Source organism: Hyperoodon ampullatus (assembly GCF_949752795.1).
Source record: "Hyperoodon ampullatus genome assembly, chromosome: 14".
Classification (NCBI taxonomy): domain Eukaryota; kingdom Metazoa; phylum Chordata; class Mammalia; order Artiodactyla; family Ziphiidae; genus Hyperoodon; species Hyperoodon ampullatus.
This window is the reverse complement of record NC_136927.1, coordinates 82,394,541-82,422,243: the sequence shown is the minus strand read 5'-3', so window position 1 is coordinate 82,422,243 and position 27,703 is coordinate 82,394,541. Positions and strand designations below refer to the sequence as shown.

Genomic DNA, 27,703 nt, shown 5'->3' with positions numbered 1-27,703 from the left:
TGGTGTGTTGGGTTGAGACGCCTGGAAGACCTTCCTGGGGGATCCTGAGCAGGTTGTTAGAGAGCCTGGCAGTCGCAGGAGAGGGGAGGGCAGGAGACGCCAATTCGAGGTCTCTTGATAAAGATGTTCAGAGCCCTGGGGCCCTAGGCAGGTGAAGATGGAGACCTGCGGAGTCCATTCCGGCGTCACCCCAGACACTGAGATTGGTGGTACACGTGAGGCTGATCAGCAAAGGCGGTTGCAATGGGACAGCAGTAAGGTGAAGACAAATCTGCGAGCTAAGCGAAGAAAGGAGTGGAAAAAGAGTGCAGGATCCCCTGGAATGCAGGGAATGCACATTAGAGGAAGGCCGAGAACTGACCTTTGGGTTTAGCAACAGCAGGGGTCAGTCTGGAGCTGGGCTGGCGGTGGGGATAAAAGCCCTGTGGGAGGGAGCTTGTGGCAGCGTGAGGGAAGTGGTAGAGACTTGCAGAGCTTTGCTGTTGAAAGGGGAGGCCAGAGATGTGGTCATAGCTTGAGTCAGTTTTGGGGTAAAGAGGACCTTTTTTATTCTGAAGGCAGCAGGTGTGGAAGCTGGCTTGTACAGCGATGGAAGTGGTCCATTAGAGAGACCATGGGGCAGGACAGGGCGGTTCAGGAGTGAAGTCTGAGTATTGGGGAGGGGCGGGCTGCAGTGTGTGAGGTGGGGGGAAGGCCCCACGCCTGCACGTGGTATCAGGCAACAAAACATTGCTCCCTTATCAGCCTCATTTGGATGACAAAACATGTAAAATTCTGTGTGATGTTGAGGCTTTTTCATCAGGATTTATAACCCTCATCCGGCATAACACTTGGAAGCAGGTGGATTTTTACAAGTTAAAGGTGGTTCTTTTTTCTTTTCAGGCATCATGGACAAATGTAAAGAAAACAGCATCTCGGGGCCTAAGGTAAATCGAATAATCTGTAATCTCAAGTCACATTTATAAAACCCAAAGGGAGATTGGGTTTTATTTTATTATTTATTTATATTATTATTTTTTTGTTGTTGGGGGTATAGTTGTTTGAGATTGGGTTTTAAATCTAGAATTCTTTTTACCTTTACTTTGGGTTGTAACTTTAGATCCCTCTACCACGTTCCTGGGTGGGAATTAGTCATTTTTCTACGCATTCAATAACACTTCGTTGCTTCTTTCACCGTAACTTTTATTTCCTCTGCTTTGTCTTACAGTTAGCTGTTTAAGTATCTGTATTGCTCCATTGCATGCTGGATAATGATGTACGTAGTAGGTGCTTAATACTTGCCCGCACTTCCTTGCTTGCCAGAAATTAATTTCTTTGCCATAGTTGGTTCTGCTCACGCTTTAGAGGAATGTCGAGCAGCAGTTCAGTGGGCGTTTCCTGGGAGCCCACTTGGAGCCAGGTTCTGTGTCAGGTGCAGGGATCACAACGATGAAAAAGCACGTGGTCTTTGACTTTAAAGAACTTAGAGCCCTTCTGGGTAGGTGTGTGAGCCAGGACCGTACTGTATATACATATAACCTGAGTAATTCCTAGGAGGGGTGCTCAGTTCAGCTTGGGGTAGGTTGGAATCCAGGAGGAGAGACCCCCTGGCCCTTACTTAGCATTTGATGAATATTTATGGAGCAGTTAGGTGAATGGGTCTCTCACAGAAAGATCCTTTTAATATAAGTAATCCCCGGGTTTTTTTTTTTCCTTCTAGGAAATTAGAAGAATATAAATACTGCTGTTTTTTGGGTTTTTTTTTTTTTTTTTGAGGGAAAGGGTTTGGTTTTAGAAGTCTTCATCTTCGAAAAATGGATACTTAGCCTTTTTTACTGGCCGAAAGTGTAAAAATGACCAACCAGAAAAAGGCTAAATTGGTTCACTGTATTTGATTCTCAATTCTGATTTTAAAAAATTGCTCTAGGGACTTCCCTGGTGGCACAGTGGTTAAGAATCCGCCTGCCAATGCAGGGGACACGGGTTCGAGCTGCCACGGAGCAATTAAGCCCGTGCACCACAACTACTGAGCCTGTGCTCTAGAGCCGGTGCTCTGCGACAAGAGAAGCCACCGCAATGAGAAGCCCGTGCACCGCAACTAGAGAAAGGCCGTGCGCAGCAATGAAGACCCAACATAGCCAAAAATAAATAAATTTATATAAAAAGAAAATTGCTTGATGTTTAAAATGTTTTTTGCTGCCTGAATGTCTGCTGTGTTGTGGATGCTGCTAATTTCAGAAGCAAATCTCTTTTTCCTGTAAGTTGGAAACCCTCTCTTGGAAAGCACTTGTACCAGCAAGCTGGTGATGGATTCTGAGGCTTCTCTTCTGGCACTGTTGTTGATGAGGAAATTTCCTCCACTGAAGCTAGAGGAAGTGCCCCCTGCCCTGTGTTTGATTAGCTCAGGGCCTTAGAATTTGAGTATTTTAGGAACGTGTGACATCCAACTTACAGGCATGTAAATAATATATTTTGGTAGTAACTTTTTGAAGAGCCTGTGTTTATTTTGTCTTTTGCCTCAGATGCATTTTGTCAGTATTGAACACTTGGAAATTGAAACACTACTAAATCAGTAGTAATTAGCATTTTGGACTATTAAAACTGTGGTCATTATTGTAAAAAAAAAAAAAAAAAGTAGTAATTAGCTTTTGTGGAAAATCTGGCAAGTACAGAAATTCTCCAAAACTTCTTTACTCAAAGATAATCACTGTTGAGGGCTTCCCTGGTGGCGCAGTGGTTGAGAATCCGCCTGTCAATGCAGGGGACACGGGTTCGAGCCCTGGTCTGGGAAGATCCCACATGCCGCGGAGCAACTAGGCCTGTGCGCCCCAACTACTGAGCCTCTGCGTCTGGAGCCTGTGCTCCGCAACAACAGAGGCCCACGCACCGCCATGAAGAGTGGCCCCCGCTTGCCGCAACTAGAGAAAGCCCTCACACAGAAACGAAGACCCAATACAGCCAAAAATTAATTAATTAATTAATTAATTAAAAGAATAATCACTGTTGAATATTTTGATGTATTTCAGTCTTTTTTCTAAACATAGGTATTGTCAAAGAAACGTCGTTGGAATTGGGATTTTGGTATAAAGTTTCCAAATTGCAGCTTCTTGCTAAATAATCATTCCCAAGTCATTGTGAATTCTTAGTGTTTAACGCCTCCCTTTTTTGATGAAAGTTTGTTCACGAGCATTTGTTTATGGGGGCGTGCTTTCTAGGGGTGGCTGTTGGGGAAGGGGAGGCGGTGTCATTCAGGTGTTGCAGCCATATACTGACTGTATGCTCTGGAAGTGCTGATTAAATCGCTTTCCCCTTCCGTCTGTTATCAGTGAGTGACACTCATTTTCTTATATTGGAAAACAGACTTTTGGAATATTCTCATGATATTCAGCTTTCGTTCATGGAGACCATAAAGTTCCTTTTTCCTCCCCAATCTAGACGACAGTTCCACTTGGTGATGGCCCAAAACGTGTTCCGGTGACTCAGCAATTTCCTTCTCAGAATCCGGTGTCTGCGAACAGTGGCCAGGCTCAGCGGGTCTTGTGTCCTTCAAATTCCTCGCAGCGTGTTCCTTCACAAGTGCAAAAGCTTGTCTCCAGCCAAAAACCCGTACAGCCCCTGAAGCAGAAGCCGGCGCAGGCAGCCAGCGCCCCTCGTCCTGTCTCCAGGCCGCTGAGTAATACCCAAAAGAGCGAGCAGCCCCAGCTCCCAGCACCTGGTAATCAGCGCTCTGAGGCTCATTGGAGAGCCGTTCTTTTCAGTTGCTAAAAAAGCAAGTGTGTAGACGTGTGTTTATTGTTGGGAACCCTCGCTTTTACGTCATGTTCTACTGAGGATGGGGAGAAAATCTGGTGTCTGGGTGAAGTACCAGTGTCTCCCGTGGGCCAGGCCGGACTCCCACCCTCAAGGAAGAGTTGGCAGCCGGGGAGGACACAGCACCAGGGCCGTGTTCTTTGATTGCATATTAGGGGCGGAGGGGAGGGATGGGGTTCTTGTAGCAGGTACTCTTGGAGCTGAACAACTCCAGGGTTCTGGGGCGTGGAGGGAAGTGCCGGGCGTGGGGAGTGGGGGGACTGAGGCGGGCCAGGTCAGGTCGAGGTGGGCACTGCTGGCGGCGGTGAGTGGGGCTCCATCCCGTGTGCACTGGGAAGCTGCTGAAAGGTTTTTGAGCGGAGGACGGGCTGACTTGCCTTTATAGAAAGCTCATCTGAATGTGGGGCGTGAATTGGAGAGTAGCGTTGCTGGACCCAGGGGTACCAGGTAGGAGGGAAGCCACTGTGGTTTGGGGCCGATATGGCAGCGGCCTGACCCAGGCGGAGCGGGTCGGTGCTAATAGTTAGCATTTACCAGGTGTGAGCGCCCACACAGCAGGCTTCGTTCATCCGCGTTGTGTCATTCTGTACTCGTAACCACTCTACAAAGGCAGCCATGGTTTTTAACTTGGTTTTGGGGAGGAGGAAGCTAAGACTTCGAAGTGTTAACTTATTCGAAGACAGCCAGGATGGAGTGGTGCAGACAAATCCGAGAGCTCACTTAGGATGCAGACTTGACAGAACTGGGCAATAAACCGGACATGGGGATGGTGGTTATACTGGTGGCCTTAACTGAGATTGTGAACCAGGGAGGGGAAGAGTCCAGTTGAGGCCTGAATTCAAATACCTGACCAGAGCAAAATGTGCTGCTGTTAAGAGTTTGAAGTGCTGGAAATAGACAAGTGGAAATGTCCCATGTAATTTCCCCTTGGCCACCAATACAGTGGAAGGAGGGTGGTGGTTGGCTTATGCTTTGTTGCACGTTGTCTGTAGCAAATGGACAGCTGGCTGGCCCGCCTCCTGGGGAAAAGGTGACGAGACGGGAGCTTGTAATGGATGGGAAGATTGGTAATTCTGCTTTAGAAGCTCTTCATTTAGAAACTGAGGCTTCACGGAGATTATCTAAGGGCCTAGCTATATGTATCTGCTTGTCTTTACTCTCGAAGTTCTATAAAGACTTGAAATGGCAGGAGTCAGGTTACAGTGTAGTAGTCTTTTTTAAAAAATATTTTATTTATTTATTATTTATTTATTTTGGCTGCGTTGGGTCTTAGTTTTGGCACGCGGGATCTTTGTTGAGGCATGCGGGATCTTTCGTTGCAGCACACTGGTTTTCTCTTCTCTAGTAGTGGTGCATGGGCTCCAGGTCGCATGGGCTCTGTAGTTGAGGCACGTGAGCTCAGTAGTTGTGGTGCATGGGCTTAGTTGCCCCTCGGCATGTGGGATCTTAGTTCCCCGACCAGGGATAGAACCTGCATCCCCTGCACTGCAGGGCGAATTATTTACCACCAGACCACCAGGGAAGTCCCTTTTAAAAAAAAATAATAAATAAACAAAACTAGAAATAGTTCAGATCTATCATTCTGGACATACACTAATATTTTGGTGGCTATTCTTTGATTCATCTCTAATCAAATATTTTTAACTTATTCTGTATAGTTATCCTAAAAACAGGTTTTTAACTTACTCTATCTAGGAAATAATCCTGAAAAGGAAGCGGCATCAAAACAGAAAAATGAAGAATCAAAAAGGTAAGTTTTATCTTGTGTACAGAGTTCTGTGCCATCATTCTACTAGAATACACCATTTAATTGCAAATTTAGTTATGGGAACACTTTTAAAATAGGTCTTTATACTGTATTTTCACCTAGAAAATATAGATGTTTCAAATTGCCAATCTTTAAAAACAGGGAGAAGGAATTTTAATGATGGATGTTTGTTAGGGACCCGAGTTTTTCTTACTGCTTTCCAAATTTAGAAATGACTTGTATGAATCTGTTACAGAAATGTGTGAAGTAAAAATTCCTCTCTACCTTCAGAAGTAACTACTACATATGGTTTATGTATGCTTCTATCCTTTTTTCTATTCTAGTAAAGAGGTGGAAGTTAAAAAAAACAACAACAAAATGTGGTCCTATTGCAGAGCTATGGACTAATACATGACTGTCTGAGTATTTTGAAAGTTTTGATAGAATTATTATACTTGTTCCTCATAATAAAGCTTGGCTGTATTTTCCCCTGCTCTCAGTCTCTGAACTGTCTAGATTCTAGAATGTGATAGGAGCCAGGAATGAACCCACAGCCTCTTTTGCTCTAGCGCCTACCGGAGGCTTTCTGAGAATCTACATCCAATGGTTCTCACCCCACTGCCCTGCGGCCTCCATCCCGCTTGCTTAACCAGAGTGGTTGTTCTCCAACTGAGAATGTTCACATCTCCGGGGCTGGAGGTGGCTGTGCTTGGTTTGAAAGAGGCTCGCAGGTGGTTCTGCAGCATTTTTCCCTCTCCAATTACTCATCTAATCCTTCTTACGGTCCTAAGTGTTGTTGTTAATAGGTCTGTGCTCCAGAGCGTAGTACTGCCTTGGGACACTTTCCAGTGAGTGCTTCAGCTCTAACAGTCCAGGTTGTTCCTTGTCACAGAGTCACTCAGCTGATGGCGGGTGGGGGCATGGGGGGCTTAATGTCTGTGGTGACTCATTAATTGTGGTTATTGGTTTGGTTCTTGCAGAGGGTACATACTCAATACAACTTTGAATATAAAATTTATAGGATGTCTGCTACTCACTAATATACATTGTTAGAAAAGATGTGTTTTCTTCACATTTTAAAATGTTCAATTCTTTCCTAGAAGGCAGTGGGCTTTGGAAGATTTTGAAATTGGTCGTCCGCTGGGTAAAGGGAAGTTTGGTAATGTTTACTTGGCGAGAGAAAAACAAAGCAAGTTTATCCTGGCTCTTAAGGTATTATTTAAAGCTCAGTTGGAGAAAGCAGGAGTTGAGCACCAGCTGAGGAGGGAAGTAGAAATACAGTCCCACCTTAGGTAAGTTTTCAGATTGATGTCCAGGAGAGTGGTGTACAGAACTTTAAGAGTTAAATGACTGTAAACTTCTTTGTAGAAGGCTGGCTCTGTAGTACTGCAGAGAGTGACTAAATTCACTAGACTTAAGTGCCGTGGTCCTGAAAAATTGCTTGAAGGTTTGTTTTGTTGATGGAGTAATTTACCGGAGGTGTTCTTGTTTTGTTTTGTTTTGGTGGATAATTAAAGGGAATGATACCTTTTATTCTGAGTTCAGGTTGCAAACTGGCAGCCTACAGGTTGACTTTGGCCAGTGGATCTTTTTCTTTTTGCTTTCAGTGAATTAAAAAAAAAAAAAAGCAGAACAAAAAAACAGATAGTCTGTGCTCAGCTGCCCAAAGTTGTCAGCAGCACATCCCGTGCCATTCGTGAACGCTGCCTGTGTTGTCTGTCTCATGGTATTTGGGTTTCAACTACTGTGGGAATGCCATGTCTTTTTTTTTTTTTTCCAATTTGCAGAGACTTAATATTTATCTGAATTCTTTCCCCACCTAAGAATATAGATGGCCTAAAGGAAGGCAATAGTCTTAACTAAACCCAAGGTCCATTAATACCTTGAAATGCATGTAAATTGATAGCAGTGTACATCTTTTTCTTACAGTGGGCCTGTAGTTTCAAATTCTCAAGGGGGATGGAAGGTGGGATCTGTGGCCAGCAGCAGTTTTCACCACTGGTTTCACATGAGGATTTGTTTGATACTCAGTACATATCAGCTCCAAAACCAGGTGTTAGAGTGTTCGTCCTTCGTTGCAGGCATCCAAATATTCTCAGGCTGTATGGTTATTTCCATGATGCTACCAGAGTCTACCTAATTCTGGAATATGCACCCCTCGGAGCTGTCTATAGAGAACTTCAGAAACTGTCAAAGTTTGATGAGCAGAGAACTGCTACTGTAAGTTTTCATTTGTTGTCCAGACTAGTTCTGTTTCCTCTATACCTGTCCTACCTAGCAGTGTACCTTTCATTATATAATAGAGGGGGTTTTGTCTCATGGGAAGATAGCTTAATCAGATCAAATATTTGAAATGGAAAAATCAAAATAGCTTAGGTGTACCTTTTTTTTTTTTTCTTTTTTTTTGCGGTACGCGGGCCTCTCGCTGCTGTGGACTCTCCCGTTGCGGAGCACAGGCTCCGGACACGCAGGCTCAGCGGCCATGGCTCACGGGCCCAGCCGCTCCACGGCATGTGGGATCTTCCCGGACTGGGGCACGAACCGGTGTCCCCTGCATCGGCAGGCGGACTCTCAACCACTGCGCCACCAGGGAAGCCCCGGTGTACCTTTTATATACAGATAAAATCAGGTACCAAATGGAATATTGTGGTTGGTTTCCACAGCTGTTTCTGTGGAAATGTATAGTTGCTCTCTTTAAAAAAAAAAAAAAAAGAAAAATTTGTTTTAGATTAGTTTTTAGACTTATAGAATAACTGAATGTAGTACAGACTTACTTTCTCCTATTAATACACACCTAATTTCTCCTATTTATATTTTATCAGTGTGGTACAGTTGTCATAACTAATGAACCAATACTGGTACGTAACTATTGACTGAAATCCATACTTCATCCAGATTTCTTTAGTGTCTCATGATTAGATTAGGGTTATGGGTTTTTGAGAGGAAGATCAGAGGTAAAATGCATTCTCGTATCAAGGGTACATACTATTAACCTGGCTCATCCCTGAGCGTCGGCCTTGACCACCTGGCTGAGGTAGTGTTTGTCAGGTTTCTCCACTGTAAAGTTACTCTTTTTCTCCCTTTGCATGCTCTGTCCTTTCAGAGGAACGGCCCATGGGGGGTTATGTTTCATCTCCTATAGGGCAGGGTATCGACATAAGTTATTTGGAATTCTGTACCAGATATTTCTCTATTCTCCACTATTTATTTACTCACTCATTTTTATTTATTTATTTATTTTTGACATTTGGAAGTAATGTTTACTTCTTATATAAATTTGGTAATAAATTTTGTAATCCTGAAGGAAAAAATAATAGAGAAATTGGGCAGAAGGTAATGTTTGAAGTGATAATGGCTGGGAATTTTCCAAATTTGATAAATGATATAAATCCTTTGATTCACCAGACAAAATTAATCCATAGACGTAAAAGACATATAACAACAACAGATATCCACACCAAAGGCACAATGATGTTAAAATAGTCAGAAAATGTAGTCAATCCTTTATTAACATGGACTTATGGATTATTTTATACATTGAGTATAATCTAATACCACTTTGCTCTCATTGTTCCAGTTTTGGCCACTGGGAGCTCTCTCGTGGTTCCTGTGTCCTTTGGATATGTCCCTATCATTGTGTGTGTGCGTTCATGTAAAAGCACTTTCTTGTTTCCTGGTGCTACAAGATGTTCCAGCTTCATCTTGTACATTTCCTATCCCCGTCTTAGAATTTGTTATTTCTCCACGGAGCTTTGGTTCCTTTTACTGGAAAATGTTATTAGAAACCAAGATCTGGGCGCTGGATATGACCATTGCTACTGAGTGTCATTACTTCTGGGCTTTCAGCTGACAGAAAGCAAGGAAATATGTGTATAGTAATCCATGTAAATGCATGTATCTAAAAGTATTTCTATATTTATCCATCCGTATCTATATTAAGCAAAACATGAGTCCATCATCGCATGGATCATTTTACCCTCCTCCCTTGCTTATCTGTAACCTCCACCCCAACATTGAGAAACTTGGGTTCCACCCTCCGCCGTCCATTTATCTGTTCAATTCCAGTGTTCATGTGTAGTGGTAGCATTGTTAACCAGTTACCCTGTGGGAAACAACTGTATGCATTTGAGATTCATCTGTATCTTTTTAGGGTTTGATAGCTCATTTCTTTCTATTGGTGAATACTGTTCCATTATTATCTCTTCACCTACTGAAGGGCATCTTGGTTTCTTCCAGTTTTCGGTGATTACGAGTAAAGCTGCTATAAACAATTGCATGCAGGTTTTTGTGGGACATAGGTTTTCAAACTGGCTGGGTAAATACTTAGGGGTGTGATTGCTGGCTTGTATGATAAGACTACATTTAGCTTTTAAGAAACTGTTAAACTGTCTTCCAAAATGGATACACCATCCTGGCATTCCCACCCATGAATGAGAGTTCTTGTTGCTCCTTACCAGCAGCTGGTGGTGTTGAGCTTTTTGGATTTCAGTCATTCCAGTAGGTGTACAGTGGTGCCTCAATGTTTTAATTTGCAGTTCTCTAATGATGTACAATGTTGAGCATCTTTTAATGTGTTTGTCATCTGTATATCATCTTTGAGGTGTTTCTTCAGATCTTTTGCCCATTAAATATTTTTGTTGTTGTCTTACTGAGTTTTAAGGGTTCGTGTGTATTTGTGATATGTGTCCTTTATCACGTTTTCTCCCAGTCTGTGGCTCGTGTTTTTATTCTCTTAACTGTGTTTTTCAGGGGCAGACTTTTTTTTTTTTTTTTTTTTTTTTATTTATTTTTGGCTGTGTTGCGTCTTCGTTTCTGTGCGAGGGCTTTCTCCAGTTGCGGCGAGCGGGGGCCCACTCTTCATCGCGGTGCGCGGGCCTCTCTCTGTCGCGGCCTCTCTTGTTGCGGAGCACAAGCTCCAGACACGCAGGCTCAGTAGTTGTGGCTCATGGGCCTAGTTGCTCCGTGGCATGTGGGATCTTCCCGGACCAGGGCTCGAACCCGTGTCCCCTGCATTGGCAGGCAGATTCTCAACCACTGCGCCACCAGGGAAGCCCCGGGGGCAGACGTTTTTAATCTTAATAAAGTTCAACATTATCAGGTTTTTGTTTTGCCCCCCCCACGAATTCTACTCTCCTTTATTGTGTGAAAATTGTTTGAAGAAGCTGAGTCTTAATTTGGGCTGTTTTTTGTTGAATTAGCCGATGATGGGCCTGTTGAATGGTGGTTACTTTGTTCTGTTTCTTGGTGGAGGTCTCTGGGTAGTATGTACACTCATTTTCTTTTTGGCATTCATGTAAGTGGCATTAAGTTCAGGTGGTTTTACTTTTATCTTCTGCTGAAATCACAGCACTATTGGTGAATGACCCTTCGGTCCTGTCTGTGCAACGAGGACGTACTATTTTAAACTTAAATATTTGCCCTTTGGGTAAGTAGGAATCTATTTTATTTGCTTTTTAAATATTAGTTAACCAAACTAGTTTCTTATTTAATTGACAATATTTGTAGTACTCAGTTTTCTTCAGTGCAGATGGAGTTTACTTTGGTGTAAACAGATAGCTCTTTGAAAGAAAAGATTGGTTCTTTCTAGATTCCTTAGTAGTTTGGAGATTATATACGCACCTGTTTTTCTTTTCTGATTAATTAAAATAAAACTAATTCTAGAGAAGTGTTAGGGACCTTTATGTGTACCCACAATCTAACGTGGGAGGTGTGGAGGGAGCTGTGTGCCAGAGAGCTCTGGTTCTTGCCGAGGTTTGAGCAGGGACAGCCTGTTGCCCCCCAGAATTGTAATGTGTGCTCCTAGAGCATCATCAACCCAACTTTGGTGCAGGAGACGAGCTTTCTTTGCCTTCACTTTCAGTTTATTGTGGTCTAAATTTTGGTCTCTGGCTTTGGCTGAAAATAATGAAAAATGTCCTTTCTGACGATAACATCTGGTTTCTACCCATTTGTTTAGTACACCTTTTTTGGTATAAAATAATGCTCAGTCCTGTCTAGAGTTACTTTTGGGAAACAAACACTTCTCTAACTTAAGTCAGAGCTAAATATATTCTTTCAGTATACTATAAAACCATTGTTATTTATATGTTAAAGCAAATTCTGGACCTGCTTGCTAGATCTTTTAGTTGAAATGGAAACAAAACGAACGAGAGGACTGACTTGCTTGTGTACTTTGAAGCTGACTAATGAATTACTATGTAGTGTGTCACCAAATTTAGCCCACTACTTAACGTGCCAGGACAGCTGCTCTCAGTTTATTGTTCAGGATTTTTTTCCTCTGGTGCTCTTAGAGTAGAATTTTAGCTTCAGACAAATCCTTTTGTTGTAAATTGGCCTTGGTTTAAAAATGGGAATGGTCTGTACTTAAGAGTTTTTGTTTTAAATGTTAAAAACCGTTTACACGTCTGACTCCCTAATTTATACCAGTTTTTCAATATTGTCTTAATTCATTGCTGCTGGGCCATATATTGCCACGTGGGGATGTAGTGCTGTCTCGGTGTTTTCCTGTCTTTCAATATCACATCTGCTGTGTGAGCAAATAACGTAGCACAGAATCACTTGTACTTAATGCTGCACACTAAATTGGTTTGTTTTCTTGTAGAGTCATCCATTGTCTCTTAGTTTTGGCTTTAAAAATCTATGAAACATGTTAAAATCTATGTTGGGTTTCCTTTCAGAAGAGATGTCTAAAATTGTGTTATGTAAATCTAAAACACAGACTTTCAATACTTTTTTTTGTTTTTGAATAGTATATCACAGAATTGGCAAATGCCCTGTCTTACTGTCATTCAAAGAGAGTTATTCATAGAGACATTAAGCCAGAGAACCTGCTCCTTGGATCATCCGGAGAGCTTAAGATTGCAGATTTTGGGTGGTCAGTACATGCCCCATCCTCCAGGTATGTAACTTCAGACGTGGAACTTGTTTGTTTGGTTTAGCAAAAGCCCAGGGGCTAATCATGAGCTAAATAGTAAAATACGTAAAGTATAGATGTGTGCTGAGTTGGGGCAGGTAACTGACAGACGTACTTTGGTGTAATTTAGGCCTGATAGTGAACTAGTGTCTTCAAGAACATTTTTATTCTGCAGCCATTTTGGGCTGTTGATCCTGTCCTAAGCCTGGGGTTAAAAGATGCATAATGTCCTTAGAGACTAATGAAGGGGACAAATAAGTAAAAGATATGACAAGTGTATGACAGGTGAAGTGCAGCATGTGTACAGGGGCCGTAACACCTGACTGATTGGTGTGAGGGAGACTCCACTGCTTCCCGGCCCAGGAGACAGAAGTTTCTGAGGGCATCGCTTGCAAAGATCTAGAACCAAGAGCACGGTTCTTCAGGGAACTTAAAGGAACCAAACTGGTTTGGATGGAGCTTTCAGGGTGGGGGGCAAAGATTCTTTCGTCCTCTGTTTGTCAACAGAACAGTCCTTTCCTGTCTCCTCTTAAAGTGGAGAGATCAACCTAATGAAACAATTTAAGTGAACTTTGTCAACGGAGCTAAAACATTTTCTCCTTTTTAAAATTTAAGTGGAGTTTAAATGAGCTTTTGGAACCACGTGTGAAGTAGGGCATTTAAAAGCATACATCCACCAATAAGAGTTTTTCGACTTTGGGGTAGGTCTTTAAAAAGTTTTAGCCAGATTACGTTAAAGCCAGTTGAAAAAAATTGTGTAGTCTAAAATAGATGCCATTGGGCCTGGGGAGCTTTGTTTTTGTTACAGACCACTCCTAATTGTTTCCAGCAAGGCACTGAACCTGCTGCTGCAGTCTCTGTTTAAAAAAAAAAAAAAAAATCTGCTGGTCTGCTGCGGGTGGGAGCCGTTGGCACCTGGCTTCGTGGCATCGCAGGGCTAAACTGTACCTTAACCCTCGCAGTGGTGTCATCGTGATAGAAAGGTAGCCGATCCTTTTCTGAAGAGGACACTATAAATGTTGGTCACTTTTCCTCGCCTCCCGTACCTTGGTAACTGTAAGAGCTCCTGCGATATTGTGCTGTCATTTGAGAACCCCCCGATTGGGGCCGTCTCCTGAATCTCAGTGGTGAAGAGAGGCTAGATGTCTGGAGAGGTAGCTCCTTAATCCTGGGTCACCATGCAGTCGAGCGAGCATTTGTGCGCTCACTGGGCACCAGGCAAAGAATAACTGATATAAACCAGCAAAACCTGCATGGTCTTTGCTCCTGTTTTGATGTTTGTTTCCAACCTCTGTTATAAAAACAACATACAGATGTGCTGAATTGGTCACCTGTCTATCCAGTGCCTACACTCAAATAGTTGTTAACATTTTGCCATGTTGTGTGTGTCATCTACTTATAAGTTGCAGACAACGTGCTTTGTCCTTTGAGTGCTTCAGTGTGCATGTCCTAAAAATAAGGACATTGTCCTGTATAATCACAACCATTATCACGCCTGAGAAAATTAACAGCCTTGTTAATATCTGCTATTTAGTCCATGTTCAAATTTCCCTAGTTGTCCACAAAATTTTATAGTGGTGATACTTTAAATCCTATATTTTATATCATTTAAGGGAGGTCTGGAGTTGGACAGATTTGGAGTGCATCTTGATTGCTGTGAGATCTTGTACATCTTCCTGTCTAAAAGTGGGGATTTATAACAGTACCTGCTTCGTAGCACAGGATCTAGCCTAGGAAAAGCGCTCAACGTTAGTGTAATGGTTGGTGATTTTGAGCAGCTGTTGTGCATCAGAAACAGAAGCACGTCAACCTGAACCTGCCTCCGTTTTTAGGAGAACCACCCTCTGCGGTACCCTGGACTACTTGCCGCCTGAGATGATTGAAGGCCGGATGCATGATGAGAAGGTGGATCTCTGGAGCCTTGGGGTGCTTTGCTATGAATTTCTAGTTGGGAAGCCTCCTTTTGAGGCAAACACATACCAAGAGACCTACAAAAGAATATCACGGGTAAGACATCACTAGAAAGGGCCCATCATTCTGTTAGAATTCCTTCCTTATCAGCCTTGACTTTAGGCTACAATCTGAATATTTATCCTGTTCTCTCTTAGCCACGTTTGTGACTCTATCACTTATTGTACACTTACCCAGGTGGAATTCACATTCCCTGACTTTGTGCCAGAGGGAGCCAGGGACCTCATTTCCAGACTGCTGAAGCATAATCCCAGCCAGCGGCCCACCCTCAAAGAAGTACTTGAACACCCCTGGATCACGGCAAATTCAAAACCATCGAGTAGTCAAAAAAAAGAATCAGCTAGCAAACAATCTTAAGAATCTTTGGGGGCAGAAATCCTTGAGACAGGGCTGCTGATAATCTGCCTGGAACAGGCTGCTGGCGTATCTCCCTGCTGCCTGCCCGCCATCGAGATGCTACAGGAAATACTGTTGATGAGCAGGCAGTGCTCGGCCTCCCAATTCAGAGCTCCGCCTCTGCAGACACGACACTGCAGTGGGAGCCGTGGTTATATAATCAGTCTGGAGGCAAGGTTCAAGTGCAGCCACCCCGCAGCCTGTTTTGAGTAAGGTGTCCTTGTGGAAGATGGACTTGCAGCCTGGCTGTGGGGTAGGGCGGCTGCTTGGTCCTGACTCGACCCGTTGAAAAGCTGTGCAATAACTTTCCAAGTCCCTGTGTGCGTGTAACTTATCGGGTGGCCCAGTCTGGTAAAGCTGTCGGAATGAACATGTGATTCTTTCTTTTAAATGTTAAAATAAAGACTTTGGTATAGACTTGTATTTTTACCTCCATGGCATTCCTTTAGGACCGCTCTCAGTGTCCGTCCAGTACCCCCGCCGAGCCTGCTTGTTGGTCCTCAGCCGCTTACCTCCTGGTGAGACTGAGCGGGGGCCTCTGGGGGACCACCAGAGCTGCAGGTGGTCCGGACAGAGGGGAGGAGTCCTCCACATCCACACCTGCCCAGCTCTGGCCTCTGACTGTGTTCTCAACAGGATGGCAAAGGGCTTCACACGTGGGGTGAACCAGTTCTTGGCAAATGGATTTTCCAAGTGTGGCTTTTCTTGATTCTCTGGTGGAGGAGTGTTTGCCTACACGGAATCCCTCCTCCCCAGCCGTACTTGGGTCTGGGCGCGTCAGTGTTCATCGTGGCTTATAAAGTGGACGCCTGCTGCTCCTTCAGTACAGCCGGCAGAGGCTGCTTCCCACGGGACACACTGGAGTTGTGGCATCTGTGTGAACTTGAAACCTGAGTCCACAAATACACCTGTCTGCAGTGCATGGGTAATTCTTTTCACCACCTGTTCACTCTTGGCCTAGAAATGAGGAGGTGCCATGAGAGGAGCTGGTCTCAGGTTCTATGTGTTCCTATCACGTAAAATGACGTATTTCTAGCTGCCAACATCTGTGCATCAACCAAAGATGGTGAACTTGACCATGATGAAGGCAAAGGTGGAAGTGTTGAACTTACTGAGAACTAGGAGAGGAAATATGCTTTCATGGCCGACTTTCAGTGCAAGAGGCCTACAGAAATCAGAAATGTCTACACAGAAGGACGTGGCTATACGCTTGCATGTCAGAGTTGCCGATAGTTGTGGAAACTTAAGAACTGAGTAAAACTGCTGTGTCTGGTTAGCCCCCTTGGGACAAAGGAGCTTTTGGTTCCCACAGTCTTGAGCTTTTACATCCAGAGTAGTAGTTCATCCATTCACCCCGGTTGTAGTCAACACAACATGACTAACCCCACCAGTGATACTAGCTAAGCTGTCATTTCCCCAAACAATCCCACACAAGCACAGAAAAGAGCTCACTGCAGCAGCACAGCATTAATAAACTAGTCACACGCACTGCTGCTTCATAATCGGCAGCAGTGATGGCTTTTTAAGAATAAAAAGTTCTTCATAAACTTTACAAAGATGTTTATTTGTTTCACGGAATTTAAGCTGCTCATTTTGTCAGATAAAAAATTAGAGGTGAACAATGGCTTAGTGTTTAAAATAGATCATCAGTTTTATTCCCCTAGTTCCATAAAAACAATGTAAATACAAGTGATCTGTACATCTTGCTGGTGAATTCACATAATGCTGTAACTCCCTGATCCTTTGATTGCCTCTCCTCTCTAGTTACTCTGTTCTGTTCTGACAACTGGCCACTGGAGTGGAGTGGAGTTGGGGCTTAAAAGAGAACGCTATGGCTATTTGGTATAATTTGTTTTATTGCTTGCCCTTTCAGTCCACTCCCATTCAAGCCCTTACACCGGTAGGAATCCCTATCGGCTTTTTTGCATAGGCATTACTCACGATCTGTGGTTGGGAGGCCGGTGAGGAAGGTGGTTAGGAGCCCAGAGCCAACTGTTCACACACGGACAGCAACACAAAAGTGCTGGTCCTGCCCTCATGAGGAATTACCTAGCACTGGTGCCATCTCTCTCTGCTGTGAACGTGTCCTGGGGATTAGACCCCAGAAAGGCAGTCTAATTCCAACTTTGAATTGCTAAAACCTTTTGGCAGTGGGCTGCTTTAAAAGGGGGTGGGGTGGGGGGTGGAATAACAGATCCACTTTAAAGATCTTGTAAGTGGAGAATCTGGCTCACAAAGATTCTCATAAAAGTTAACTGAAATAACTGATTGACATGGGTTACTACGGGCTAACGAAACTGTCAATAGTCAGATCTCAGTAAAACCAGGACGATCCGTTTATAGTTCCTTGAGTTTTCTGATTGTCACAAATGTAGTTAATCAAACCAAAAAACTAAAATAAAAAAATAAATCTGGGAGCCAGAAACATAAATGCAACCCCTGAACCATGGTGTCAGGGCAGGCTGGTTACACTGGGGTTCCTTGGGTGTGCAGCCAGTGTCCCGTCAGTGATGCTGAAGCCCACGGGAATATATTCCTTCTCTGTTGCTTGCTCCTGACTGTCTCAACTGGGATCTGTGTGCTTGCATTTCTATCTTAACCAATGTCCCAAACAGAGAATGAGGGGCCTAAAGTCACACGCCCTTTATCTGGTAAACTAGCTCGGTCCCTGCCTGGCTTGTATTATTATTTTGCGGTTGTCTCCCATTGACAGCAACTGCTAGTAATTCTACGTTTTTAGAGGGTGATACAAAATCTTTTTTTGCATACATAATTTTAACTCAATTAAAAAATATAAGTAGCAACACAATGTAAACACTGTGACACTAGTTCTGGAATGTCTGAAGTCTGAGACAGAGTTAGTTAGGCCAAGATTGTCTCAGCTTTGCGTATGTGTGCAGTATCCAGATTCCTCTGAGGACACAGGCATCCGGGGCCAACTGATGCCATTACGATTGGATGAAGTTTCCGTATTTTACCGAAACAGAGACAAATGATTCTGACCTACTTTAATAAAGTTTGGGAAAAATCAGCTGAGGCAGGCCCCATCACGTCCAGATTTGAAGGTGTCTTGGGATCAGTAAAACGTACCAGAAATACTTGTTTTTCTTTCCCCCCAAACAAGTGTAATGAATGTCAAAGTGTTGATGCTAATTAAGGTCCTGATTCCATATTGTGAAGTCTTAAATTCTGCTTCATTAATTGTAGCACTGGCAGCTGTTTTGCACAATACTGCATATTAAAACGAAGGCAGCCTGACAGCGAATATTGGAGGAAGGGGAATTTTAAAAACCAGCTTAATGAATCGCTGCCCTTTAAGAACTTGAGCAAAGATTAACCCCTGAGGCTTCTGCACGCAGACCCTCACCAATGATCTTCCAGAAGGAACATTTCCTGGCTGACAGTTTTGTTTCAGATGATAACTCAAAGGTGATGCTTTGCTGACATTTTAGATGATGCAGACGAGCCCTATGATGAATAGCATTACCAAAACTTTTAAAGCAAAAAAATTACAGTGATTTGAAACCCTGAATTTTTGCTGGCAAAAGTAAATGCTATTCATGAGAAGACAGCAGCTAGCCCGTGACTCACCCCCACCATAAACCCTACATCATAAAACCAGTCCAAAATGTATCATTTCAAAGAAATAGGTTTTCAGGCCCACAATTGAAGAGTTCATCAAGGCTTTGCAGCTGGAGGTTTAAAAATTCCCACTTTCCGAAAATACCTGACAATCAGGGGCACGGAAACTACGGTAATGCTGATCCTCACGGGTGCAAACAGCTTGTGGATGGCATAGGCCACCACGAAAGTACTTGTGCCTGCTGCCATTTTCGACTGTACCAGTGACTCTTTAAACCCGAGTTTAAGCAGGATGGCTGACATGTCCACACCACTGGAGGGGAGAGAGGCAAACAGACAAACACAAAAGATGTTTACTACAGCAAGGGATGCAGTTAACCCATCAATTTGGCTATGACATTTACAGTATTTTAAAAAATGTGATGAAAGTAGCTAGATGAATATAAAGTCTTAGGAAAAAAGTTCTTATTCCCAAAGACACTTGGATGACAGCGAAAAACAAATATCTATTACTGTCAAAATCTTACCTTGAAACAACCATGTAAAACATGCCCAAAGAGATTAATGAGATTCCAATGTGCAGCGACACGCCAACGGCGCCATATTCTTGAAAAATCTTTTTCAGCTGCTGCGACTTGCTTTGCTTTTTCTCCTCTGTACCGCTGATGTTGCCACCTGGTGTCACAGTGATTTTGCTGGTGTCCTGCGCACAAGCCAAAGAAGGGGAGATGCTTTAGGGCAGGAGCAAGGATGTTAGTGGTTGGTCATCAACAGCTTCCGACTCGGGCAGCGTTCTGCTCTTTCCTGTCCAGTGAGGGATGAGTTACCATCTTTCTTTGTCAGCTGAGGCTAATGCCCGCTAAGCCACTGAGTGCAGTGAAGGGCTGGGTACCAGGTACGATGGGCAGAACGGTGGCCCCAAAGATGTCTAGGTCCCCAGAACCTGTGAATATGTTACCTTATGTGACAGAAGGATTTTGCAGGTGGGATTAAGTTAAGGATCTTGAGATGGGCGAATCATCCTGGATTTTCTGAGTGGGACCAGTGGGACCTTAATCATGAGGGTCCTGTGAGTGGACAGAGAGGGGCAGGAGGGTCAGAGGAGCAGATGTGAGGACAGAAGCAGTCAGATTTGCAGAGGTTTGTGCTGCTGGCTCTGAAGACGGAGGAAAAGGCCACGAGCCAAGGAATGCAGGCACCTCTAGAAGCTGGAAAAGGCAGGAAATGGATTCTCTCGTAGAGCCACTGGAAGGAACCAGCCCTGCCCACACACTGACTTTAGCCCTGTGAGACCCCCTTTGGGCTTCTGACCTCCAGGGCTGTAAAAGAATAAATGTGTGTCATTTCATGCCACCAGGTTTGTGGTGACGTGACAACCATGCCAGACTCTACAAGACAGTGGGTACGAAATAAAACGGAGCAGAAGCCGTGACATATTTACTTCTGGAATCAAGATTTACCCCTGAGATCTCAACGGAGAAAGGGAGGGCTAGTTCCCGGGCCATAAATGCAGCGGCCGGGTTAGTACAGAAAGTATTCATTGCGTGGGGTGTTTGTTAACGATTACTGAGCATCTACAAGGCCTGGAATGTTTGGGAGAAATAAAAACCACCACCTTGGATTAAAAAGACAAAACTCCTCAATATGGAGAGTGCCTTTTTCATCAAAGGATTTCTTCAGCTCTAACGACAGACCTCAGAGCTCTTCTCACAGGCAGCATCTGGGTCAGTCAGCTCTGGCTACTGACTTTGCAGCGGGACGGCTGCTTTCTTGTATTTTTAGAACATGCTGCAGTGGAGCCATGCTTCAAAGGCTGCGGTGGGGGTGGGGTGGGGTGGGGACACATGACATGCAGTGTGGCATCCCCAGGGATGAAAGTGAAATGACACAGGTGCCCAGGGAAGCAGCCTCCAACCGCAACGAGGCACAGGTCCTCCCGGCCCTGCCCTGCTTCGGAGCCCCTGCCAGGCGGGCAGGCGGGAGCTGTGACCAAGCACGTCTGGGGCTTCCCCGCAGACGCTGCCTTTCTCAAGAGCTCCCAGGGGACCCGGATGCTGCTGATCCATCTGTCTATGCCCAGGCGCCCAGCCTCTGATCTCATAGATGTGGGGTGGTGAGGCCTGGGCACTGCAATTAGGTATCAGTTCCCCTGGTGCTTCTAAGTGATCAGCCGGCGTTGCCAGGTAAACGCCTGCTCAGCACTCCTGCCTCCCCTTGCGCCTGCCCGCCCGCCCTCAGCAGACTCTCCACGTGGCCTTCCCTTCTCAGATGTACCTGCCTTGCGACAGACTGGAGCGACGCCACTTCCTAAGCTGGAAACACAAACGTCACCTCCTCCAAGAGGCCCTCCTTGACCACCTCAGCTGCCCGCCCTCAGTGGCAGCCATGCTATCACATCTCTACTTCCCTCTCTGAGATTTCCATCTTCAGGAGTTGTCCTGCTTATAATGTAACAAATCTAACAAATACATGTAGGTAAGCATTCCGTTCTTCGCTTGTTTGCTGTTGGCCAGAGGCCCAGAATGTGTGGTTCCAGGGAGCTGGGACCTGGTCGTCTTGCCTGGCTCCTAGCACTGCGAGGGTGAAGGGACCATCTCTGCCCGGTGTATTAGGGGTCGAGCTGGAGTGCATGCACAGGTACTAGGATGTGATCAAGAGTTTTTACTTTTTCATTTTTTTGGCCACGCCACACAGCTGTGCCTTGGGATCTTAGTTCCCCGTTCAGGGATTAAACCCGCGCCCTCGGCACTGAAAGTGCGGAGTCCTAACCACTGGACTGCCAGGGAACTCCCTGATAAGGAGTTTGAAGTGCAGCAGGTCCCCTTCCTCCTCAGATACTTCCATTGCCCACCCAAGCCTCGTCCCCCCATCGCACGCCAGGCCCGCACTGCGTCTTCCATCCCTCATGCTCATCCGTGCTGTCCCCTAAGCCAGCAGCCCTGGTGGCCCACCCCTGCCCTTCCGTCCTCAGGACGTGACGGTGTCTGCCCATCAGAATCCACTGCCCCGCCCTCCACTGGGCCCACTGCAGTCGGCCTCCTGGGCTGTTTTCTTTCTTTGACGGCACTCGGACCAGACCTCCCAAGCTCCTCTTGCCCGGGCTGTGGGCAGGAACATGAGAGACCAGGGGCCACCCAGGGGCCTGGGGCCTGACCTCGCAGGTCTCCCATGAGGGGCTGACCCTACAGAGCAGCAGACAGGGCTACTGACCGGAGGGGCACTGAGCGGTGCCAGCCTAGGTGGGTTTAGAGAACGCTGCTTCAGGACCACCTGGCCCAGGCCCCTCATCTCTCCCCTGGGTTACTGTGATGGCCTCCCTCCCAGCTGGTCCCCCAATCCCACCCTAGACCACTCAACACAGTGGCCAGAGGGAGCCTGTAAAAACCGAGGTGGGATTACAGCACCACCCCCATCAGAGGCCTCCTGGAAGCACCAGCCCCTCAGCCCTCCAGGCCCCACCCCCCATTCTCCTTCCTGCTACCCATTGGGGCCACGTGGCCTTCTTGCTGCTTTAAGCAGGACAGGCCAGGACTGCTCCAGGCCTTGGCATCTGCTGCTCCCTCTGCCTGAATGCTTTTCCCCAGACGTCCTCATAGCCCCGCCTCCAGGTCTTTATTCTGACATCACCTCTGGGAGGCCCTCCTGGAGCACCCTCTTTAAAACCGAGACCCTCACACAGCCGCTCCTGCGCAGTTCCCTCCATCGGGCCGTCACCACCTAACGCCCCACGTGCGTTTCTTCCTCCTCCCCAGGGAGGCCCATCCACTTTGGTAACAGTTTTGCTGGTATATAGATTACAGGCCATAAAGTCCATCTTAAGGTTTAAAACATACAGTCAAATGGTTTATTTGTGTTTGCAGTTGTGCAACCATCACAAGGATCTAATTTTGGAACATTGTTGTCACCCAATTAGCAGTCACTCCCCATTCCTCTCTCCCACATCCTGATGGGGGAAGGCAAACACAAAACTCCTTTCTGTCTATGGTTTTGCCCTTTCTGGACGTTTCATGTAAACGGGGCCATACAGCATGGGGCCTTTTGTGACTGGCTTCTGCTACAGACTGAATGTTGGTGGAAACCCTCCCCCACCCCAAATTCGTATGTTGAAACCGAATCCCCACCAGGATGGTATCTGGAGGTGGCAGGTGCCTAGGTCATGAAGGTGGAGCCCTCACGAATGGGATCAGGGCCCTTATAAAGGAGACCCCAGAGTGCTCCCTCGAACCTTCTACCATGTGAGGACACGGCAAGAAGACAGAAGACAGCTGTCTGTGAACTCAGAAGCAGGCCCTCACCAGACACTGAACCTGCCCGCGTCTTGACCTTGGACTTCTTGACTCCAGGACTGTGAGAAATGAATGTCTGCCGTTTAAGCCACCCAGTCTATGGCGTTATAGCAGCCCGAAGAGACTACGGCAGCTTTTTTCACTTATCATCATGTTTACAAGGTTCACCCACGTTGTAGCAGGTATCAAACTTCATTCCTTTTTATGAAGCAGAATTTGATTCAACTGAAATACAAAGTACAGATTCTAAAATTTACTCTTCAGGGCAAGCTGGGAGCCACAGTACATTTTGCCCTACAAAGAACGTCTGCAGTGTCTGGAGCCCTGTTGTGTCTGGCAACCCCTGGGGCAGCCTGTCAGCTTGGTTTCATGCTGGACAGGAGGGCTTGGCTCTGGACCAGCCGCTAGAATGGAAGATAAACCGTGGCTGCTGCACGTACGTAGAAGATAAGAAGGCACAAAAGCAGACTCTCCTACTGTCCCCAAAAGAACTAAGTAAGGCTCAGTGAAGGGCCACATTCCACGCACGGCGAGGAGGGTGTGGAATTCAGTCTTGGATTAAAACTTGACCAGAATTGGGAATTCCCTGGTGGTCTAGTAGTTAGGACCCTGCGCTTTCACCACTGAGGGCGCGAGTTCAATCCCTGGTCAGGGAACTAAGATCTCACAAGCCGCGCAGTGTGGCCAAAAAAAAAAAAAAGTCAAACCTTTCCCAGAATCATCCTTGATTTTTAATCATACACAGGAGCTACTCATTTGCCCCTGCTCCCAAAAACGTTGGTACAAAACTCAGATTTATTAGTTGAAAGAGTCTTTTCATTACCTCCCAACTGAAAGAGCATCTCTTTTGTTCCCAAACTGCAGTTGGGACTGAAAAAAAAAAGACCAACCAACCAAAACCCCAAAACACCTGGAAGCTTTAAATTAAAGCTTAAATTAAAATTAAATCTGTTTCATTAAAGGCTGCTCAGTCCCTGGGAATTAAGTGTTAAGGTCCTAAGGCGGGGGACGAACTGTATTTCCTCTCTGCCTTTAGCTTTGACTTCTGCGGGCTTTTTTCAGACTTATGAAAACAAACACTTAAAAAAAAAAGGGGAGTGGCTACTAAAATCCAGTATCCATTTATGGGGTCCCAGAGACTGGCTCTGATAGGCAGGAAAGCATAACATTTTTTGAAAGGTTTTAGGAAAACCACCAGCGTCCTCAGGAGAGGCCCCTTCTATTGAGCCAGGTGCCGGCTTAGCACTTTAAAGGCGCCATCCCATAAAAACCCTCACAACCCCACGACGTGGGCACCTCTGTCGCTGCCACTTTGACAGATGGGAGACCAAGGTTTGGGGCAAAGCTGTGAGCTGGCTGGCAGCGCCCAGACTGAGTTCTGTGCTGCAGGCTCCCCTTCAGGTCCCCCAAGAGCTGACCATTCCTCAAGGAAGAGCCTGTTCCAGAACGTCGAGGCTCTGGAGGGGAGAAGGGAAACTGTCACCAGTACCCTTCGGTTGGGCCGGCACTGCGCCTTCCCTGTTCTCTGACGCCCAGCAGCCAAGATAGCCGCTGCGAGCTCAGGTTCCTTCTGATAAACAGCTCCCCACCCGCCTTTTGGCTGCGGATGAAGTGCCCGGATGGGAGATCTGCCAGGCCCTGATAGGAGGAGCAGTGCACAATCCCCGGTTCCAAGAGCCAAACAGCGTCCTGAGGCTGATGACGGGTGAAAGCCCCTTTCACTCCCCACCCTGGACATCTGGCCCAACCAGACTTCATTATGTCCCCTCTGTCTACTTGCCAGAACCGGGTGGAACTGTCTCTCTCTCTTGAGAGCCCTTTTCTGTACGACCTCTATTTTGGCAAAAGGCCTTTTGGTCAGAAAAGAAAAATAAAAAGGCAGCCAGGTCTTCCCTGGTGGCGCAGTGGTTGAGGATCTGCCTGCCAATGCAGGGGACACGGGATTGAGCCCTGGTCTGGGAGGATCCCGCGTGCCGCGGAGCGGCTGGGCCCGTGAGCCACAACTACTGAGCCTGCGCTCCACAACAAGAGAGGCCGCGATGAAGACTGGCCCCCGCTCGCCGCAACTAGAGAAAGCCCTAGCACAGAAACGAAGACCCAACACAGCCAAAAATAAATAAATAAATAAGTTAAAAAAAAAAAAAAGTTATTCCTTAAAAAAAAAAAAAAAAAAAGGCAGCCAGACTTCCAGCTACAGAATAACCAGTATCTACTGCAAGACAATGGGAGGGACAAAATATTCAGACACAACAGACAATTTCCTGTTAGCCGGTGCTGTGGTTACTTTTTAACTCTCTAGAGTTAGAATCTTATATGGACAATTTTCTTCCTTTTATCCTGGAAATCTCTTTAATCATTGTGGGTCACGCATTTTTCTTCCTAACCCTGGAGGAGAATAAAGAGACTGAAATAAAGGAATTTTTGAGGCGATGACCTGCAAGGAATGGAAACTTTTCAGACATTCATTTCTTCGTGAAATATCACCTTAAGAACCTGTGATGTATCCTTAGTCGCTGCCCTGGATGCAGACAACATCGTACCTCCCCCGGTGTCTGTTCTTAAATAAGTGCCTTCATCTGCAGACGGCTTGCTCTCTGAGCCCCAGTGTCCTCCTCACCTCCCAGTTCTCGCTCACACGCTGCCTTTTCGGGGAGCCCTTCCCTGATGACCTTATTTATTAAACTGGCAGCACCCCTCCCTGCAGCCCTGCCCATTTGCACCCTCCCTCCCCGCTTGGCATTTCTCAGTAGCACCTGTCACATCAACAAGCCTGATATTTCCCTTTTCTGTTTATCGTCCCTCCCCTCTCACTAGACGTCAGGCTCCCTGAGGGTGGTTTACGTCTGTTTTGTTCATTGCTCTATCCTCCCCCCCACCACCACTTAGAGCAGCGCCTAGCGCAGTGCAGACACTCACAAATAAGTGAGGAACGCAGCACAGCTGTTGAGGGCAGAAGCCTTGGAACGAGACTGGTTTGGATCCCAGTTCTGACAGGTAACCTCTGTGTGATTCTCAGAAAGTTACTCCACCTCTCTGGGCTTAAGGGGGCGGGGGATGGCAGTATTGCTTACGTCACAGGGTTGTGGTGAGGATTACATGAATTAATAGTTTCAAAGTACTCAGAACAGTGCCTGGTACAAAGTAAACACAATATAGTGTTTATTATTAATATTACTTATTGCATGAGTGAAAACAGGTGTCACTCTAAACAATCTGAACTTGTGAGCAAGATATTTGGCTCATTCCTCAAACCTTCCTCACCCTTCTAATACAGGCTTCTTACTTTAATAAATATGGGGTGGGGGAGCAGTACACACACACACACACACACACACACACACACACACACACCTGCCAGTGCCAGGCTCACAAGACAGACCAGCAAGTCAGGAGGACATATGATGAGCGCATAGAAGATGCACACCCATGGGGCTGAGGAGGGGGCCAGTGGACGCACCCAAGGTATCACTGGTGGTCAGGGAAGGCTTCCGGGAGGAAGGGACAGCTGGGCTGATCCACAGAGAATCACCAGGAGACAGCTGGGTGTGCGCGGAGGGTGCCAGACGCATGAGGACCCCCTAACTGGGCTCAGGAGGCAGAGACAAGATCTAACGCCTGTCCGATGGGGGAGCAGAAGACAGGGAAGGAAGTTTCTCCACCTGTGGCAGAGGCATGGTAAGGTCATGGGTCAAATGCCTATGCAACATTCAGGAAGCACTGGCTCCCGGGGGCACCATGTTGAGGCCCACATCAGCTCATGGAACTGTTCCCCAAACTATTGTTGGGAAGGTGCTATTTTAAATGCCTGCAAGGTCAGCAAACAGGCTCAGAGGCCTTCAGCACTTGGGGTAGGGCTGCACCGCTGGTGAGTGGATGCAGGCAGGCAAAGGGACCAAAGGTGCAAAGCTCCAGGCACTGCTTGTCCCAACTTGTTAGCTCTGGATCTCCAGACTTCACTGCTTACCACCTTTTTTCTCTAAGGAGACCCACTTCAAAACTTTCAAAAAGGGATAGTCTGCATTACCATTCTGAATAGAAACCAGTTTTCAGTTAGCATACACAGAAGCAACCGAAGTGAAATATTGATGCAATGAAGTAACACTGGGTTTCTTGTGCGCGTCCTTCCTGCAGTCTGACAGGGAGGCCTGCCCACTAGTTTAGATAAAAAGGGAGTGGCAGCAAGTGTTGGGGGGTGTTAGAGACCGCAGCACCCACCAAGCCTTTCTCCTCGGCCCAGGGAGGAGGCCCTGGCTCAACTTCAAAGGGAACAACTCTACCGCCCAGTGAGAACGTCGATACCAAGCCCAGGCCCCATCTCCAATCCTCTCGGCCACCACCACAGTACAGCCTGACGCTTTGGGATCCTGGGATCCCCTGGAGGCTGTGACCTTAGGCAGTCGCCACACCTCTCTGAGCCTCAGTTTCCCCGGCTGTCAACTGGGAACTTGCTTCCTTGACTTGTAGAGACCTGAGGCCTGCGGACCCTGGAGGTGCTTGGTCTCGGGCAGCTGCGCGAGTCAGGCTCTCCTTCGGCGGAGATGGGCCGACGATCGGGGCGCCCGGGGTTCGGGGTGGGGGCGGGGAGGCTTACCTGGCGGCCCTGGCAGTTCCCGCGGGCCGCGCGCAGCAGCGGGGCGTCCAGCCCGGGCCCGAGCAGCGGCAGAAACACGGGCGGCGGGGCGCGGGGGGCGGCAGCGCCCAGGAGCCGGGTGGCGCGAGACCCGACCCGGGCGCCCACCCTGCCCGTGGGGCACAGCAGCGCCAGCAGCCCGGCCATGGTGCACAGCCCTGCGCCGCCGCCCGCACAGCGGACAGCAGAGGGAGCAGCGCAGTGGGCGGGGCCCGCGGGAGCCCGAGCCCGGAGGGGCGGGGTGGGGCCGGGGCCGCGCGCCGTCCTTGGCCCCGCCCACCGACCCCCGCCCCTCCGCCGCCTGAGCGGCGGGGGCGGGGCTGGAACCCTGCGGGGGCGGGGCTGGAGCCCCGAGCGGCCGGGGCGGGGCTGGAGCCCCGAGCGGCCGG

General features: G+C 46.8%; 2 protein-coding genes across 4 annotated transcripts; one reads left to right on the top strand and one right to left on the bottom strand.

The window, feature by feature from the left end:
• Positions 1 to 882: 882 nt before the first annotated feature.
• AURKA (aurora kinase A) lies at positions 883 to 15,245 on the top strand (the record flags this gene model as incomplete). Of its 3 annotated transcripts, none has more annotated exons than XM_079719757.1 (8): positions 883 to 926; positions 3,415 to 3,694; positions 5,485 to 5,539; positions 6,637 to 6,828; positions 7,618 to 7,756; positions 12,286 to 12,434; positions 14,282 to 14,456; positions 14,598 to 15,245. In XM_079719757.1, 8 exons carry the CDS (start codon positions 888 to 890, stop codon positions 14,775 to 14,777), a joined length of 1,209 nt encoding a protein of 402 aa, XP_079575883.1. In that variant the 3' UTR covers positions 14,778 to 15,245. The 3 variants fall into 3 exon arrangements, with proteins under 3 accessions (XP_079575883.1, XP_079575882.1, XP_079575881.1); XM_079719756.1 differs by having other exon boundaries at positions 888 to 926; positions 6,640 to 6,828; XM_079719755.1 differs by having other exon boundaries at positions 888 to 926; positions 14,285 to 14,456.
• Positions 15,246 to 18,037: 2,792 nt separating this feature from the next.
• On the bottom strand, positions 18,038 to 27,461 carry FAM210B (family with sequence similarity 210 member B; the record flags this gene model as incomplete). Its single annotated transcript, XM_079719231.1, has 3 exons — positions 18,038 to 18,711; positions 18,926 to 19,101; positions 27,276 to 27,461. 3 exons carry the CDS (start codon positions 27,459 to 27,461, stop codon positions 18,495 to 18,497), a joined length of 579 nt encoding a protein of 192 aa, XP_079575357.1. The 3' UTR covers positions 18,038 to 18,494.
• Between the last annotated feature and the right edge of the window lie 242 nt (positions 27,462 to 27,703).